The sequence below is a fragment of the Polistes fuscatus genome, unplaced genomic scaffold, assembly GCF_010416935.1.
Source record: "Polistes fuscatus isolate 324 unplaced genomic scaffold, CU_Pfus_HIC Scaffold24, whole genome shotgun sequence".
NCBI lineage: Eukaryota > Metazoa > Arthropoda > Insecta > Hymenoptera > Vespidae > Polistes > Polistes fuscatus.
Genome location: NW_025113101.1, coordinates 655734 through 671643, shown reverse-complemented (window position 1 = coordinate 671643; position 15910 = coordinate 655734). Strand labels below are relative to the sequence as shown.

General features: G+C 34.6%; 1 protein-coding gene across 6 annotated transcripts in view; it reads right to left on the bottom strand.

The window, feature by feature from the left end:
* Window positions 1-15910, bottom strand: part of LOC122518340 (muscle calcium channel subunit alpha-1) — a 51071-nt gene that overhangs the window by 9063 nt on the left and 26098 nt on the right. For 5 of the 6 annotated variants that reach the window (XR_006304057.1, XM_043637217.1, XM_043637221.1 and 2 more), the window contains exons 20-35: window positions 15526-15640; window positions 15294-15423; window positions 14884-15050; window positions 14692-14779; window positions 13721-13828; window positions 3150-3202; window positions 2686-2832; window positions 2251-2452; window positions 1842-2111; window positions 1634-1717; window positions 1321-1509; window positions 1124-1226; window positions 900-1054; window positions 599-823; window positions 288-492; window positions 49-182 (exon numbers count right to left, since the gene is read on the bottom strand). Coding sequence is in view for 5 of the 6 variants with exons in the window: in XM_043637217.1 (XP_043493152.1) it covers window positions 49-182; window positions 288-492; window positions 599-823; window positions 900-1054; window positions 1124-1226; window positions 1321-1509; window positions 1634-1717; window positions 1842-2111; window positions 2251-2452; window positions 2686-2832; window positions 3150-3202; window positions 13721-13828; window positions 14692-14779; window positions 14884-15050; window positions 15294-15423; window positions 15526-15640 (2375 nt within the window). In the remaining variant the exon portion in view is untranslated. Of the gene's footprint in view, window positions 1-48; window positions 183-287; window positions 493-598; window positions 824-899; window positions 1055-1123; window positions 1227-1320; window positions 1510-1633; window positions 1718-1841; window positions 2112-2250; window positions 2453-2685; window positions 2833-3149; window positions 3203-7763; window positions 7872-13720; window positions 13829-14691; window positions 14780-14883; window positions 15051-15293; window positions 15424-15525; window positions 15641-15910 lie in introns of all 6 variants that reach the window. The other variant, XM_043637218.1, reaches the window with a different exon arrangement.

The window sequence follows — 15910 nt, the reverse complement described above, 5'->3', positions numbered from 1 at the left end:
CAATGAAATAATATCCGAGAAGATAATTAATTCGAGTTTGTCTGTTACCTGGAGCGTCACCGTATTGTGGCATTCCTTGTCTCCTTCTCTCATTTCTTGTTCTTTCCGTTTCTTGAATCTACGAAAGTAATCCTGGATGAGGAAAGTTGCGTAAAACTTGCCGACCGTAACCTCGTCGTCGACTGAAAAGAAGTTTCATAACGTTTTTCAGTTAATTCTAGATTTCCCGAATATATATATTTATTATTTAATCGAATCTTTTATAAAAGTATGATCAAAAAAAGTACCTCCGGGCGGTGGGACAACTTGATCCAAAAGTTTCGGACTGGTTCTCTTCCAAATCTTTTTGATGACAGCCCTGAGCTCGGCGTTCGCGTCGTCGATATTTCCTTCGGTTTTAATTCTCAATGAAGTTCTTACCACGGCGAATAGGGTCGCGTTGAAGAGAACAGTGCCGTCGCTGTTCAATGGCATGTTCATCGAGACCAGCCTCTAGAAACCGTATCAAATGTATCGTCGTATCAAAATTATCGATATAAAAGCCTTCATCTGAGTATCTAATTACTCATTGTTAAATAGACTCGAACTATTGACAGACCTTGCAAGCGACTCTGTGCGGACAAAGTTTACCGAAACCCAAGGGTGGTGATATTTTTCGTAGCAGGGTGACCACGTCTAGATGTTTGATACGACCTTTAGCGTCGGGATCGTATTCGGACCATAAACGAATAAATTCGTCGAGGTGATGTGGTCCCAATATCGACCAATCTCTCGTCAAATAATCAAAGTTGTCCATAATGACGGCAACGAATAAATTGATGATCTGTAAAAATGATGATTATTTTATATTAGACCAGATCGAAGATTTCTTAAGAGAATCGATAGCAATCGAAACTTACTAGAAAGGAACAGAGAACGTAGAATGATATGAAGTAAGGAAATGCTATGTCCGATCCGCAACCGGACTGATTGTTGTATTCGTCGCTGTTCGGATCGCACATTACTTTGCCTGGTTGAGCGGAACAATCCATCATGATATCTTGCCAAGATTCACCTAGAGAAATAATACCATGACGAGGAGAAATGTTGTTGTTGCATAATGATACGAGAATATTTTTATTACCTGTAGCAGACCTGAACAAAACTAGGACTGCTTGAGGAAACGATTGAAAATTGTTGTTACGATATATAGAAGTCTCGGAGTTAATAGCAATCTTTCCGAAAACCTGTGAACGAAAACGGTGATAACGTTTAAGGGATCGACCAATCAATGAAAGTTTTTCTTTAGTCGATAAAAAGTAAAAACCGTGCGTTTACTACCTGCATGCCTATTACGGCGTAGATGAAAAAAAGCATTATGATGAGAAGGGCTACGTAAGGTAGAGCTTGGAAGGATTTAATAAAGGTCCAGAGTAGCGTTCTTATACCCTCTCCTCTGCTCAGTAACTTTACGAGACGCATCACTCGAAATAGTCGAAAGAAGTTGATAGAAATGATAGTTGAACCAGGCTGAAAAAATAGTTAATAATACGAATCGATTATTTATTTATTTGATCCCGAAGAATATCTTACACGTTGAAAATAACGATGCCGAGTCGTGTTGAAATAAATCAAAGTAAGAATCACCACTTACGTTAACTTCCGAGTATACGATGTCGATGAAACTTCCGAGAACGATAATGAAATCAAAAACGTTCCAGGCATCGCCAAAGTAATTCTGAGAGAGGGGAAAAAGAAAAATAGGAAAAATAAAGATTAGAAAATGTATTATTATTAAAATCCGATGATAAGACAATTGCTTATCCTTATATCTATTTCTCAGTTTCACACTCTCTCTCTACCTTGAATCGAAAAGCTGCGAGTTTGAAGACAAACTCTAGGGCGAACACTGCGGTGAAAATCATATTGAGTACATCGAGAACTTCGGTGTATAACGTCGGCTGCTGATAGAACTTCATCGCTAGCGTCACGGTGTTTATCATGATCAGGGTGAATATCGTGTATTCGAACGGTTGAGAAGTGACGAACCACCAAACTTTGTATTGTATTCGATGCTTCGGTATGTATCGTCGTACGGGTTTCGCTTTCAGCGCGAACTCGATGCAGTTTCGCTAGACGATCAATAAACTTGTTAAGTCACCGATGACATTTTTCGATTACGTTGCTTTATTCCAAAGACATAGACGTCTATCCCTCGTTGATACAATTCTAAATATATTCTCAATATCGCTAAACAAAGATAATGATTACCTGATTCTTATCGAGCTCGCAATTTTTGTACTCCTGTTCACCCTCGTTCTGAAAGGTGACAATGACGAAACCCACGAAGATGTTGACCATGAAAAATGCAATGATGATGATGTAGATTATGTAGTAGGCTGCAACGATCGGCCGAAAGTTATGAATCGGTCCGTGATCTTCCTTGTTCGAATCGATCGACCAATTCAACAACCTAGCGTAGATAATAAAAAGAAATAAGAAGAGAAAGTCGGGGGTGTGGAGGGCTGAAGGGTGGGGGTGGGGGTTAGCGAGTGAGAGGGAAGGCCTTCCTTCCGGCGTTTTAATATCTTATTAAAGCATCCGTTACGTAAAAGCTTCTTCTTCTTCTTCTTCTTCTTCTTCTTCATCATCTTGTTCTTCTTGTTCTTCTTCGAGACATTCGTGCCAAAGTCAAAAGAGACTTACCCTGGCCAGCCTTCGAATGTTGAAACCGTAAAGAGGGTCAGCATCGCCTTGGCAACATCATCAAAGTGGAAACGACGATGTTCCCACTCTCTTTCTTTCACGACAGGTCTATTGATATTGCCATTTTCGTATTCCAGATAAGTACCCCTGAAAGTAATGACGTCTCGAACGATATTACCCTTTCGACATTGAATTTTCTTTAAAATATTATTATTAATAATAATGATTTTTCAAAAGACACGATAGAAAAACGCGAAATTTTCGTCGCGTTCCATCCAACAATTCCAAATTCTGTTTCATTCATTTTGCGTGGATTTAATTGTTTGAACTTTTTTAAGAACACGAGCGAGCCCTCTCTCGCGCGTTCTTCGTGTCTCTTAGATTCTATTGAGAAAAAGGGTGGATAGAAAACAAAAAGAAAAAAAAAAGAAAGAGGAAAGATAAATTGATTGTCGATAACTTACTGGCATTCTTCCTTCGTCATTTTTGAAGCATCGTTACAATAGAAAAATTTGCCCTAAATAACATAAAAATATCGTTAGGGCGTACAAGGAGAAAGTATTCTCTCTCAACGTTATAAATTCATAATTTCATAATATAATTCTTTTAAAAGCCACGAAGCGTATCAATAATCTAGAAAGCAGGTCAAGAAACTTAGTTTCCACGGGCTAAAGTGGTTTCGATGCTAAAGTTGCGAGCAACGATGCGTCACATCTTTCGAGAAAGAGAAAGGAAGAGAGAGATAAAGATAGATAGATAGAAATAAAGAGAGAGAGAGAGAGAATGATGACGACTTTGTATATCAAAGCTTTTCTTATTACGCGCAAATCATCAACAAAAAAATAAATATAAATCTAAAGAAAACGTATTTAACGATCTTTGATGATACGCTCTCATTGGCCCGTGTTATTAATGAAAAAAGTAAATACGTGGTGGAATCTCCCTCTCATTAACACACAGTGCACACTGCGACAGTTCGCAGCTTGACCGACTTTCCAGATTATCGAAAATTTCTCGCATAATTGAGCACACTATATTAATTGGCCATTCTTGCAAGAGCAAATAATAAAACGTTAGCGAGTGTGATCGAGTAAAGTAAAAGTGTTAGATCGGTAGTGAAACTCGGGCGTAATAGGTAGATAGATAGACGGATAGATTGATAACAAGATAGATAGATTGATAGATAGATTGATAGATAGATAGATAGAAAGAGAGAAAGAAATAGAGATAGATAGACAGAGATAGGGGCTTGGGAAGTTAGAAAAAGATAGAAGAGAATGAGTACATTCCTTTGGACGTGCAAATATACGTGTGTGATATATATATGTAGTTATATGTACAAATGACGATACGATACGATACGATGCGATGCTATCGATGATATCATCCAATTCTTGTGTTAATAAATCGTACGAAGAAGAAATATCGAAGTATTATATTATCGTTGCATATCATCATCAATTTTTGCAACTCGTCGTTTGCAGAACGTAGAAACGAAGATACGTCGAATGGTTTTGAAGGATTGTAAAGATTAGACGTAAATATCCTAGAGTCGGCGGGGGGGTGGAAGGGGTGGGTGGGGAGGGGGGTGAGGAGGTGCTACGTTCGGTTTGATTATAAAATCCGCATGTTGACACGAATATGTCGATCGTTATCGGTAAGATTAGCGTTTAGTATATTACGCTAGAGTTAAGAAGGTGTTTTAACGGAAGGGATCACGCGAGGATGATGATGATGATGATGATGATGATGATCATGATCGTGATGATGATGCCCTTATCTCGTAGGAAAATTTTCGGTAAAATACGATCCACCCCCCTCCCCCTCCCGCCCCGCCCCCCTCTTCACACCATTATCCGCTTATTTCCAACTAGATTATATCAATTAGGGGAGCGTGATCTCTTACGAGAGAATAATTGACGCTCTGCAAGTGGATTATAACGCGTTTCGGTAAAATGAATTAGATCTATGCCTCGGTAAATTAGAATGAAAGATAATTAATAAGGAAATATTATATGTGTGAGAGAGAATACACATATATATATATATATGTGTGTGTATATGTTCGCGACTAATAGTATTAATCCCTCTCTAGTTCGTAAACGCGAAATTCGCGCTCCGATTGCTACGTAATTTTAGCGCTAGGGGATATTTTTTTTCAAATGTCCCTTTTCTTTCTTTCGTGCTGTTTTTTGTTTGTTTGTTTGTTTTTTGTTTGTTTGTTTTTTCGTTTTTTTTTCAAAAAGAGTCAAGTACGCGCCGACATTGGATTCGTTGCGGGTTGAACGGGCGTGGGAAAATAGAGAAAAAAAAAAACAGAAAAAAAAGAAGAAGCATTGAGAATGCGCCAACCGCGGTTGCGCCAAGCTGAGCTTACTAATTGCTAGCCAAGCAGAGAAAAAGCTCTTTACAATTGGTACAAAGGTACAGATCGAAAGAACCCAGTAACAGCAGCACCACCAGCACCAACCAGCTATTCGTTGGCGATTCTTTCTGTCTTCTAATCCGTAATTGCTTGCAAATGAAATAACAAAAAAAAAAAAAGCAGATGTGCGTTAACGGGTCGTCGCTTGTGCACAGAAAAAAAAAAAAAAGAATAAAAAAGATACACCAGTATCATCGTGTTCTTATTATACTTCATTTGAATATACGTAATCATTTCTTTACTTCATATTTTTATCTATCTTCTTCTATTATTGCTGGTTAATCATATGAAATGATCTTTGGATTCTCGATAGGGAAACACAATTGGATTCACTCGGGGACGGAAGTAACGCCATGACCGACTTTTCGATGACCTCTCCTCCATCTAACCGATTTCATTTTCTTAAAACGTTCTCGTAAATGCAACAATAATCATTTTTCGTTCGTCGTCCCTTCTTCTTTTTCTTTTTTTTTTTTAATATTTCCTACATCATTTTCTTTTTCCGGTAAACAATTTTTGTCTTTTCTTTTTCTTTTTTTATCACCCGTACTGTCGTAAACAATTTGTTCGTATTATTATCCAATCGTTAATTTGATACGAAAAATAATGACATAATAATCGTGTTTTACCTTTATCATTTTTAATAAACACTCGCTAATTAATTAATTAATATATATATAATATCATGTGTATATTTTAAAAAATCATAGTCGTGTGAACGAATACGATTAATTTGTTTTTTTTTAAATATCATATACTTCGTTTCTATTACGTCAATTTATTTCTATTTATTAATCTAACTCCAATTGTTAATTTGATACGAAAAAGAATTAACTAATAATCGTGTTTTTTTACCTTTATAATTTTCTAATAAACATAATATCACGTGTATATTTTAATCCGAAAATCATAATCGTGTGAAAGAATATGATTATTTTGTTTTTTTTTTAAAAATCATATACTTCGTTTCTATTACGTCAATTTATTTCTATTAACTAACTAACCATTAATTATATATTACTTACATGCTAATCTATATAATAATTATATGTTCAAATACATACTGTATCTAAATTATTCTATTTAGTGATATCACGACTAAACGAATACTATCATCGATTAACGATAATTCCAACAAAATACAAAAAATTAAAAAGAAAAAAAAAAACAAGAAGGGATAGATATTATTCGTTTTTCCGTGAATATTTTCCAAATATTCAAATTCCGTGCACCTGGGCTACGTCCAGCATGCACTACGATTAAAATTACATTATCACATTCATAACTAAACATTTTTGGCATGCTACATCAAAAACGTATACATATCGGCTATCGAAATATATGACAACTATGAATGCAATTATATCGAATCAGTGCCCGACTAATAATGTTATTAAATTTATATATATTTATATGTTATAATATATAACTATATAATATATATATATATATATAATAATATTAATAAATATAATTTATTAATAATAAAAAATATAAATAATATAATAACTATATAATTATTTATATAATATAATTTATTATATTAAAAAATATAAATAATATAATAAATATATATATATATATAATTATATATATATATATATATATATATATATATATATATATAATGTATAACTAATAATGTTATTAAATTCATATATATTTATATTTGTAATTAAATATAATAAATCAAATCTATTCGCAGAGAGAGAGAAAGAGAGAGAGAGAGAAAGAGAGAGAGAGAAAGAGAGAGAGTAAACTTCCTAAAACTTTGACAGACGGCAAACTGTTATAATATAGTTATTGCGTATTTCCGTGCACCGATAATAATAATAATAATAATGGGTGTGTAATATGCACAAGGAGAAGTATCGACAGCAACGAGGGACAACGCGTTTAGTATAATCATCAATCATTGTTACGCGAATTTATCTCGAAATTTAGGTATAACATGTTGTAATAATAATAATAATAATAATAAGATCTCTCTCTTGATAATTGTAAAAGAAAAAATATGAATTTTCAATTCCGATCAATTCTATCGCGATATATTCTCGTTGCCAACGTCAACTTCATTTTTTTACTTTTTAGTGTTAGTCTCGGTTAAAAATATAAAAATAAATAAAATAAATTACTATGCATGCATGCACAGTAGACACATCATCGAAACACGTGGTGCCTAAATGGTACTCGAAAGGTTCGAATCGCAAGAAACAAACCGACAAATCGATACACGGATTTCTTCTTCTTTTTTTTTCTTCTTCTAAATTCATATCTGTGATTTTCCAATAGTTATTTAAGCAAAGAGATTCAACGATATCCGGGCATGCGTCGATTTCCTTTTGAGGCCACCGCGTATTTCGCGAAAGAAACTCGAATTTCCGATAAACGGGAAACGGCTTGTAAAGCGAGTTTTAGATGAGAGAAAGAGAGAAAGAAAGAAAGGAAGGAAGAGAGAGAGAGAGAGAGAGAGTCTTGTGCCTATCGCCGACGAAAATAGACAAAGAAATAATAGACAGGGAAGAGAGAGAAAGAGAGAGAGAGAGAGAGAGAGAGAATAGTAAGAAAGGAAAAGGAAGAATAAAATGAAAATAAATAGATCGTTTCTGCTTTATAATCATAGCCTCTAATGTGATGGTGTTGTTGGCGTTACCTTAAACAGCTGTACCCCGATAACAGCGAACATGAACTGTAGGAGATAGGTGACCAACATAATGTTGCCAATCGTTTTAATGGCGACAATCACACACTTCACTACGTACTTTTTACGTAGTTCGGGGCAGGTGAGCAGGGCGTACGAGCACAGCGGGAAGACGGGGTGGTCAGAGTAAGAGAGACAGAGAAAAAAAAAAAAACAATAGCATTAATTAGGGGCCAGCTATGTTCACTCATTTTTAGGGTGGGTGTTGGGGCTCGGGTGTTTTGGCTGCGTGTCTCATTTTTATTTTCATTTCCACTAATACTACTACTACTATTATTATTATTATTATTATTATTATTATTATTATTATTAATATTAAATAGGGGAAGTAGGGGTAACGTTAGAGAAAAACATAACCCATAAGATAACAGATACAGGGGAGTGCAAAGGAACGTTATCTTCTTTCCTTTCTTTATTCATATCTTTTAATTCGGAGTTGTTTTTTTTTTTGGGGATCGTAAACAATACACAGTGATCTCATTTGCGGTACTACATCCTATAAACTTTCATTGATCTCTCGTTTGTCTCTCGTGGCCTATTTTATCGCTAATAGGAATGGATAAATGAAATGGGATTTGGTTACCGATAATAAGCATTGATTGATAGGATTAACCACGTGTTTTTAAATAGAAATAGAGACGCGTAAATTAAAGTTAAAGTAAAAGTAAAAGTAAAAGTAAAAGTAACCTACGTTGGATGTTGGACTGGCAGCAAAAAAAACAGGAGGGAGGCAAGCGAGGCTTAGCTCTTCGACAAATCGTATCCCCCCCCCTTCTTTGGTTGGGGGGTTTGGTTCTCAATTGAAACATCGTTTCGAGAATAGGGGGTTGTTCTTTTTTTGTTTTTTTTTTTTTAAAAGCCAGACGTGGAAAATAATAAAGACGACCGACTGCTATCATCAAATCGGTCTTTCGAGTCCAACAAATTGCTCGCTTGCTCGCTTTCCGTCTCAATTCTTCTTTTAAAACGGATAAATCATCAGCGTTTACTACGAGAACCATCATTCGTTTTTTTTAACTTCTCTTTTTTTTTCTTCTTCTTTCCCCCCGCCCCTATTTTTTCTCTTTTTTTAGCCCCCATTCCTATCACTTAACCTTTCATCGCAACTGTAACGCATATGCTTAAGGATGATTTGTCGGTACAATCGGAAACAAAAGTTAATGACATTTTCATCAAATCCATATCTCTTAATATCTGTTGAAATAGATGATTTAAACCAACTATTTTTTTTTTATAATTGAAATTTTGATATAAAGTTTCTAAAAGAATGAAATTTAGTGATCGTTTTAATAATATTAACATAAAAATCTCAATTTAAGTGAAAATTGTAAAATAACTTTTGTTTGTGACTGTACTGTATCATCCTTAAATTCACGGTACAGTCACAAACAAAAGTTATTTTACAATTTTCACTTAAATTTCATTCTTTTAGAAACTTTATATCAAAATTTCAATTATAAAAAAAATAGTTGGTTTAAATCATCTATTTCAACAGATATTAAGAGATATGGATTTGATGAAAATGTCATTAACTTTTGTTTCCGATTGTACCGACAAATCATCCTTAAATATTAGATATAAACGTGATGTGCTTATAAAGTATTTTTTTGTTCTTCTTTCCAATCGTGAACTAAGCCCTCGCCATCCATCCAACACAACACTCTATTTATTCTCAATTAACACGATATTTTTAATATTTATTCGGCAATGCACACCTCTATGGGGGAAGAATGATTATTTTATTTAATCTTCGTAATATAATCGCCGTCCATTTTCTTATTTAAAAATTTTCCACGATCCTAGGCTAACTACTATTATTTAAATAATTACTATTATTATAATTTTATTATTTAATTGAAAATTATTATAATTACTATTTAAATAATACTTATTTTTTCTTTTCGTATCGCGTTCGCGCGAATTTAATCGTGAGAGAAGAGAGACAGACAGATAGAAGAAAGATAGAAAGAAAGAAAGAGAGAGAAAGAGAGAGAAAGAGAGAGAGAGAAAGAGAGTAAGAGAGAGAATGAAATAAAAGTAAAATAAAAAACAGTGGGTGGGAGGCGGGCAGAGGGGGAAAAGGGGGAATCGATAATCGTCGCGAATCGTTTAACGATTGTTGAAAAACAAATTCTTATAAGAGTTGCGTTGATTTTCGAAATCTTAAAATAAAGAGCGTCATTGGCTCGTTCGTCTCCTTCTTCCCTATTTCATTCGAAAATTCCGGAAACACTCTTGGATCCTCTCTCGCATTCCGTCGAACACTAGAGGCACTCGCAATTTCATCTAGGAATCTAATTAAAATGCGAATGTTTCATAAAAACGTTCCATTATTTCTCTCTGTGTGTGTGTATATATATATGTATGTGTGTGTGTGTGTAAAAGAAAAACTATTTGCTCGTTTGGCCGCATATATTTGTTGTTAGATGTGTGACAGAGATAGAAATAGAAATAGAAAGAGAGAAAGAGAGAAAGAAAAAGAGAGAGAGAGAGAGAGAGACATAGAGAAAGAGAAAAAAAGACAAAGATAAAGATAGAGAGGAGCGTATAGTTGGTAAGCGATCGACACACATGAAACTACCAGAGCGATATAATTAATATAATATTATATAGTGTTTGTGAATATAAATGCTTCGCTTTTATATTTAAAGATTAATTAGAAGAAACTAATAAACACACTCTGTCTATGAACATCGACTAAACTATTGACTACTAAATCTTTGAAATCTCATTTTGTATTATATGTACTATGCGTTATAACGTTTAGGCCACTAATCGAAAGTTCAAATGGTGATTTGTATTATTGTTAATCCGTGCAGAATATGTGAATGATAAATTTTATGAATATTATTTATTCGCGAGTACACGTTTATTTCTTTAACCCCCCCCCTCCCACGCCCCATAATGAACCACCATCGATTTTGAGCGCACAATTAAATACAAAAGTGAATAATTCGAGTGTAATACTTATTAAATTATTTTATCGTTGGAACCATTTAAAAAATATATTAAATTATAGATTAATTAATTAATATTGTTGTCTAATTTATAGATTAAAAATTCCTAGACCGTTCTTCTATTCGTCCTTCTCCCCCCCCCCGCCCTGTGAGAGAATTTTTCTTTCACGCTTAGAAATTGTTCTTTTGCTATGTTATTAACGAAAGAATGAGGTCGAACCTCATAAAAATATTCATTTGCGATGTAGTCTGACTGATGAATGAAGAAAAGCAACTGGTTTTAATTCCGATTATATTTCGAGAGAATCGGAGTAGATTTCTTCTTCTTCTTCTTCTTCTTTCCCTCCGATGGGTTCAACAAGATCGATTATCTATTATCGGCTAGGAAAATAACCGGAGCTAGAGAAAACTTAGATGCGAAATATTTCTATCGTATTTTAAATAATTCTTTCGTGTCAACACACAAAGATAATAACAATAATAATAATAATAATAATAATAATAACGCGATGATGCACTTGCAAGAGAATGCAAGAAACACGTTTCGGGTTGTGGTGTTGTTTTATTCGTTTCCGGTGGATTTTTAACTTTTTGTTTTGTTGGAATCATCCATTTTTCTTTTGGAAAAGTAATCCCTAAAAAAGGTACGGAACCACCATATCGTTCTTTTTTTTGGTTGCTTTTCTATCCTCCTTCTTTCTTCACGTTTGTTCTTCTCATTTTTCTTCCTTCATTCCTTCCTTCCTTCCTTCCTTTTTTTCAGCCCTTTCCTACCCTTCCCTTCCCTACCCTTCTTCGTCGCACGATATTTTTTGTGTCGTTGCTTCTTTTTCTCGCGTGTTAATATTATAGCGGCACACCACTGCAACGCTCAGCCGGCACAAGCATGCAATTTTTCAAACAAATCTCTCTAACTATCAAAAAACGTCTTTTTGTAAATAGAAAAGCCTGCAGAAAAATTGTTTTCTTTATTCTTTTTCTTCTTTTTTTTATTTTATTTTTATTTATTACTGGCTACTACAAATCTCCACAAATTTCCAATCCCATATCTTTCTCTCGATTGTAGTTTTTTAACACACGCAACAACACGATTTTCGTAATCTCCAATCGTTTAGTTTTACCAATCGTGGGATTAGTTTTTATGAGATTCGTAGTTGACAGTTTTGCGGCACGTTTATAAATCTAGAAGAAAATATATGAATTATATGTGTGATTTGAAACAAAGTTTTTATAGTGTTGATTCGACGATAATTTTTCTTGCGTTTTAATCGTCCCATCTCTTTTACAAATTTCCAACGACAACGTGTAATATGTAGTAAGTATTGTAGTAATAGTAATTGGCATGAATGTTGCTCGATCCCATAATGAATAATTGAATAATTGAAAAGAAATCAAAATGAAAGAACACTCGTGTATGTGATTTATATATGTAGATGACGAATATATTACTTTCAAACGTGTAAAAGTACATGGAAAAACAAAAAAGGAACAAAGTTAAACCAAAAGAAACCAAATGAAAGCTTGAATTCGAAAAATAAAAAAAAAGGAAAATGAAAAGCGTAATGGATTCCCAACGCGGAAAAAATCGCAAGTTCTCGCGAAAGAAACACATTTTTGATTCGTTTTGCCTGGAATTACGGTCCCCACCCTTCAAGGTTTTTCATCCTTACGCTATTTTACGATACTTTGACGATGCGACACTAGACGAGGTTATTTCAAAGGATTTCTAAAGTGAATTGTCTTTTTGAAAAATAATATTTTTATTCAAAATCGTATGGTTACTCGCGACATCGTCAATAGCCATCGTGTTTTATTGTCTTTAAATAATAATTGTTAGTATTGTGACATCGAACAATGATTAAACAACAAACTAATTGTAAGTTTTATACTCGAGGGAGAAATAAGGGTTGAAATTCTTCATTCTCGATTGACTTTGGATATCAACGTAACACGTATACAAGATTGTAAATACATTCTATCGATTGTTAAAGTGCTTTTACATAAATCAATGAAGAATATTTCATTGGAAATCCATTATCAATGATATAAGGCTATAATTAATGTATAATTATTTATCTTTGTCAATTGAAAATTATGTTTATCGGATATTATATCGAGACGATAAAGTGTATGTAAATGATTTATCGTAAAAGCAACTTCACATTGGACGGATGAACAAACTTTTCCGACAGGGATCCGAGGAATTACACAAAACAAACATGGTCGCGATTAGAGGTTTCGGGGAGAGTGCCGAGACAAGAAACTCTATTATTAAGTTATATACTTAAACATCTCGTTTCGTAGAAAATATATATTAATATATACCCAAAGGTGCATTTGTCGGAAGAAACAAATATCACGACCACCGTTTTTATTCGCAACCTCTCCCAATCATTTATCTTCGTCATCTTTCGATATTTCCTATATATTTTTCTATAATTATTCCCCAAAATATAAATTATTCCAAAGGGGAGAGATTACGAATTTAAAACGTAAAAACGTATCGTACGAAAAAAGTAATCAATCGGTGTGTGAGAATGAATTTTGTTTGATGCTTGCGATATTATATTAACATTTTGTTTTTCTTCTTTAACAATTGGCATTGCATTTGGAGTGCTTTAAACGAAAGAACGAACGAACGAACGAACGAACAGACGGACGGATTTATGATTTTGAAGGGAAGTGTCGATGATGATACAGAGTTTGTAATCATTGAGAGGTTGTTTTTTTTTTTTGGTACATTATGCCACTCTAGTGTACTACAAATAGAAACAGATAGAAAGTAAATGGAGAGAAAGATAGAAACAGATTGATAGATAGAAAGAGAGAAAGAAAGAAAGAAAGAAAGAAAGAAAGTAAGAAAGAAAGAAAGAAATAAAGAAATAGGTACGAAGGAAAGAAGTCTCACAGGACCTTTTATTTTGATAGCAATTTGGGGCCTGGCAATCCTACCTTGAAAAGTTGTACGCCTATGACGGCGAACACGAACTGCAGGAGGCTGGTGACGAGGACTATGTTTCCGATAGTCTTTACCGCTACGATGACGCATTGTACTACGTGCTGGGTTCAACATTAATTCATAATATAGATTTGTCCCTACACGAGAGATATTAGATCGTGATCGGCACACATTGTATAATATTATATTTTGTTTTTCTTTTTTTCTGATTTACCCCCCTCTTTCGTTACGTCGCACGAGAATATTTGTTGCGAGTGGACGAATTGCGAGTGTTAGAAAGAAGAAAAGTAATCTCTTTGTATATTCCTACTTCCTACATTTTTATATAATTTTAGGATTCGTGAAAAAAAATTGGACCGTTGAATTCTGACTGCACCGGGATTCGAACCCGGATAGTCCGCTTCCGGGTGACTGCTCTTTGACCACTGAGCTATCCAGGGCCCACCGTCCAATCTCCTCGCGAATGCCTATTTAAGTGTTTGGCTTGGAGACACTCGCATCCCACATAATTTATATAAAAAAACAAAATGCAAACAAATTCTCTCGTGCGAAGTTTAAAGAGGAGACGACACAGACACAGCCACGAGATTACTCGTTTATGTCAGTTTCGATCGTTTCGCCGTCCTCGATCCGTTTTATTCGATTCTAGCACGTGTTCTCGCTTCTCCTTGATCTTCGTCATTCGTCGATCATCGTTCTTTTAGGAATAATAATAATAACGCGCGTCAGAGTGATACGTAGATACGTGTCGGTTGCTTTTATACACTCTTTATATACGGAATATAACAAATGTATTACGTTTGACTTGTTTCTCCGCGACGTGTTTGCCTTTGTGCACACACGCACACACGGAGATAGGTAAACGGGTAGAACAAACTATCCCAAAAATTTGTTGAATCGTATTTTTTTTAAAAGATGAATTTCAATCGTAATTAAACATAATTGTTAAGAGAAATCGCCCTACCTTTAATCCCTTGGCACGGTTGATGGCACGCAACGGTCTCAAAACTCGCAACACTCTGAGTATCTTGACCACCGATATTGCGCCAGAACTGAAAAATGATAAATAAGAAGTATGAAGGATAAGCTTCCAGATGGAAACAACAATTACACAAAAACTCTCTATTTTTTTATTTTTTTTTATTTTTTTATTTACCTCCAGACCATGGAAACGAGAGAAACGCAAACGACGAGAAGATCGAGTAGATTGAATGCCGATCTGCAGAATGCACCGTCGTGAATAACGAACCCGTACGATATCATTTTCAGGCAGATCTCGATCGTGAAAATGCTAGTAAAGAAAGAATCGAAGTGATTCAGGATCTGAAATATATGAAAAGACCGTACGAGAATGACACATTTTCCGTAGAATCTTCTAGAATCTTTCGTGATGAAATTTCCATTCCCCGCTCCCTTTTTTCCCCCCACCCCTCCCCTCCCCCCTTTCCCCGAAAACAGAAAAAAAAAGATAAAATAAAATGAAATAATAAATATAAATCGCTTTTTTTTTTTGTTTTTTCTTTTTTTTTGGTAGGAGCGATTTACACAGGTGTTAAGCTTTTCTACCTTATTTCTGTACGAAGTTGATCTTAATGGATCTTCGGCAGCCAACATGGCCGAGGATATCATGATGCAGGCTAAGATCATATTACCAAAGTAACTATGGTTACAAAGCCAATGACAAAAAACTCGAAACCTGCAAATTCAAAAGGGTGTCGCATTACGGCGTAACGTGAAACGCTAATCAAAATAATTCGATTGATTATGAAAAAAAGGAAAAGCGTGGTTATGCATTTACCTGTTGGTCTGCGAAAAAAGAAAGAATGAGGAACCAGGCGGGATTGGTTGTTTTTTCGTAGCGGTGTTGTACTCGGACATTCTTCGTGGCCTGGCGGATACTTCTTGTCCCTCGTCTAAAAAATAAAATCGAAAACACGCACACACACACACACACACACACGTATCTATTTTAATAATATATTATATAATTTGTTTCTCTTTTTTTGAAATTATATTATACTTTTTTTTTTTGACGTAGCAAGCAACAACGAAATATGCGTTGAACGTGTTAAAAAATATGAAACGATCGAATATTCGATAAGAAAGAATAAACGATTACTCGATTCGATAGAGAAAGAGAGAGAGAGAGAGAGATAGAAAAAAAAAGGAGACAAATTTATAAG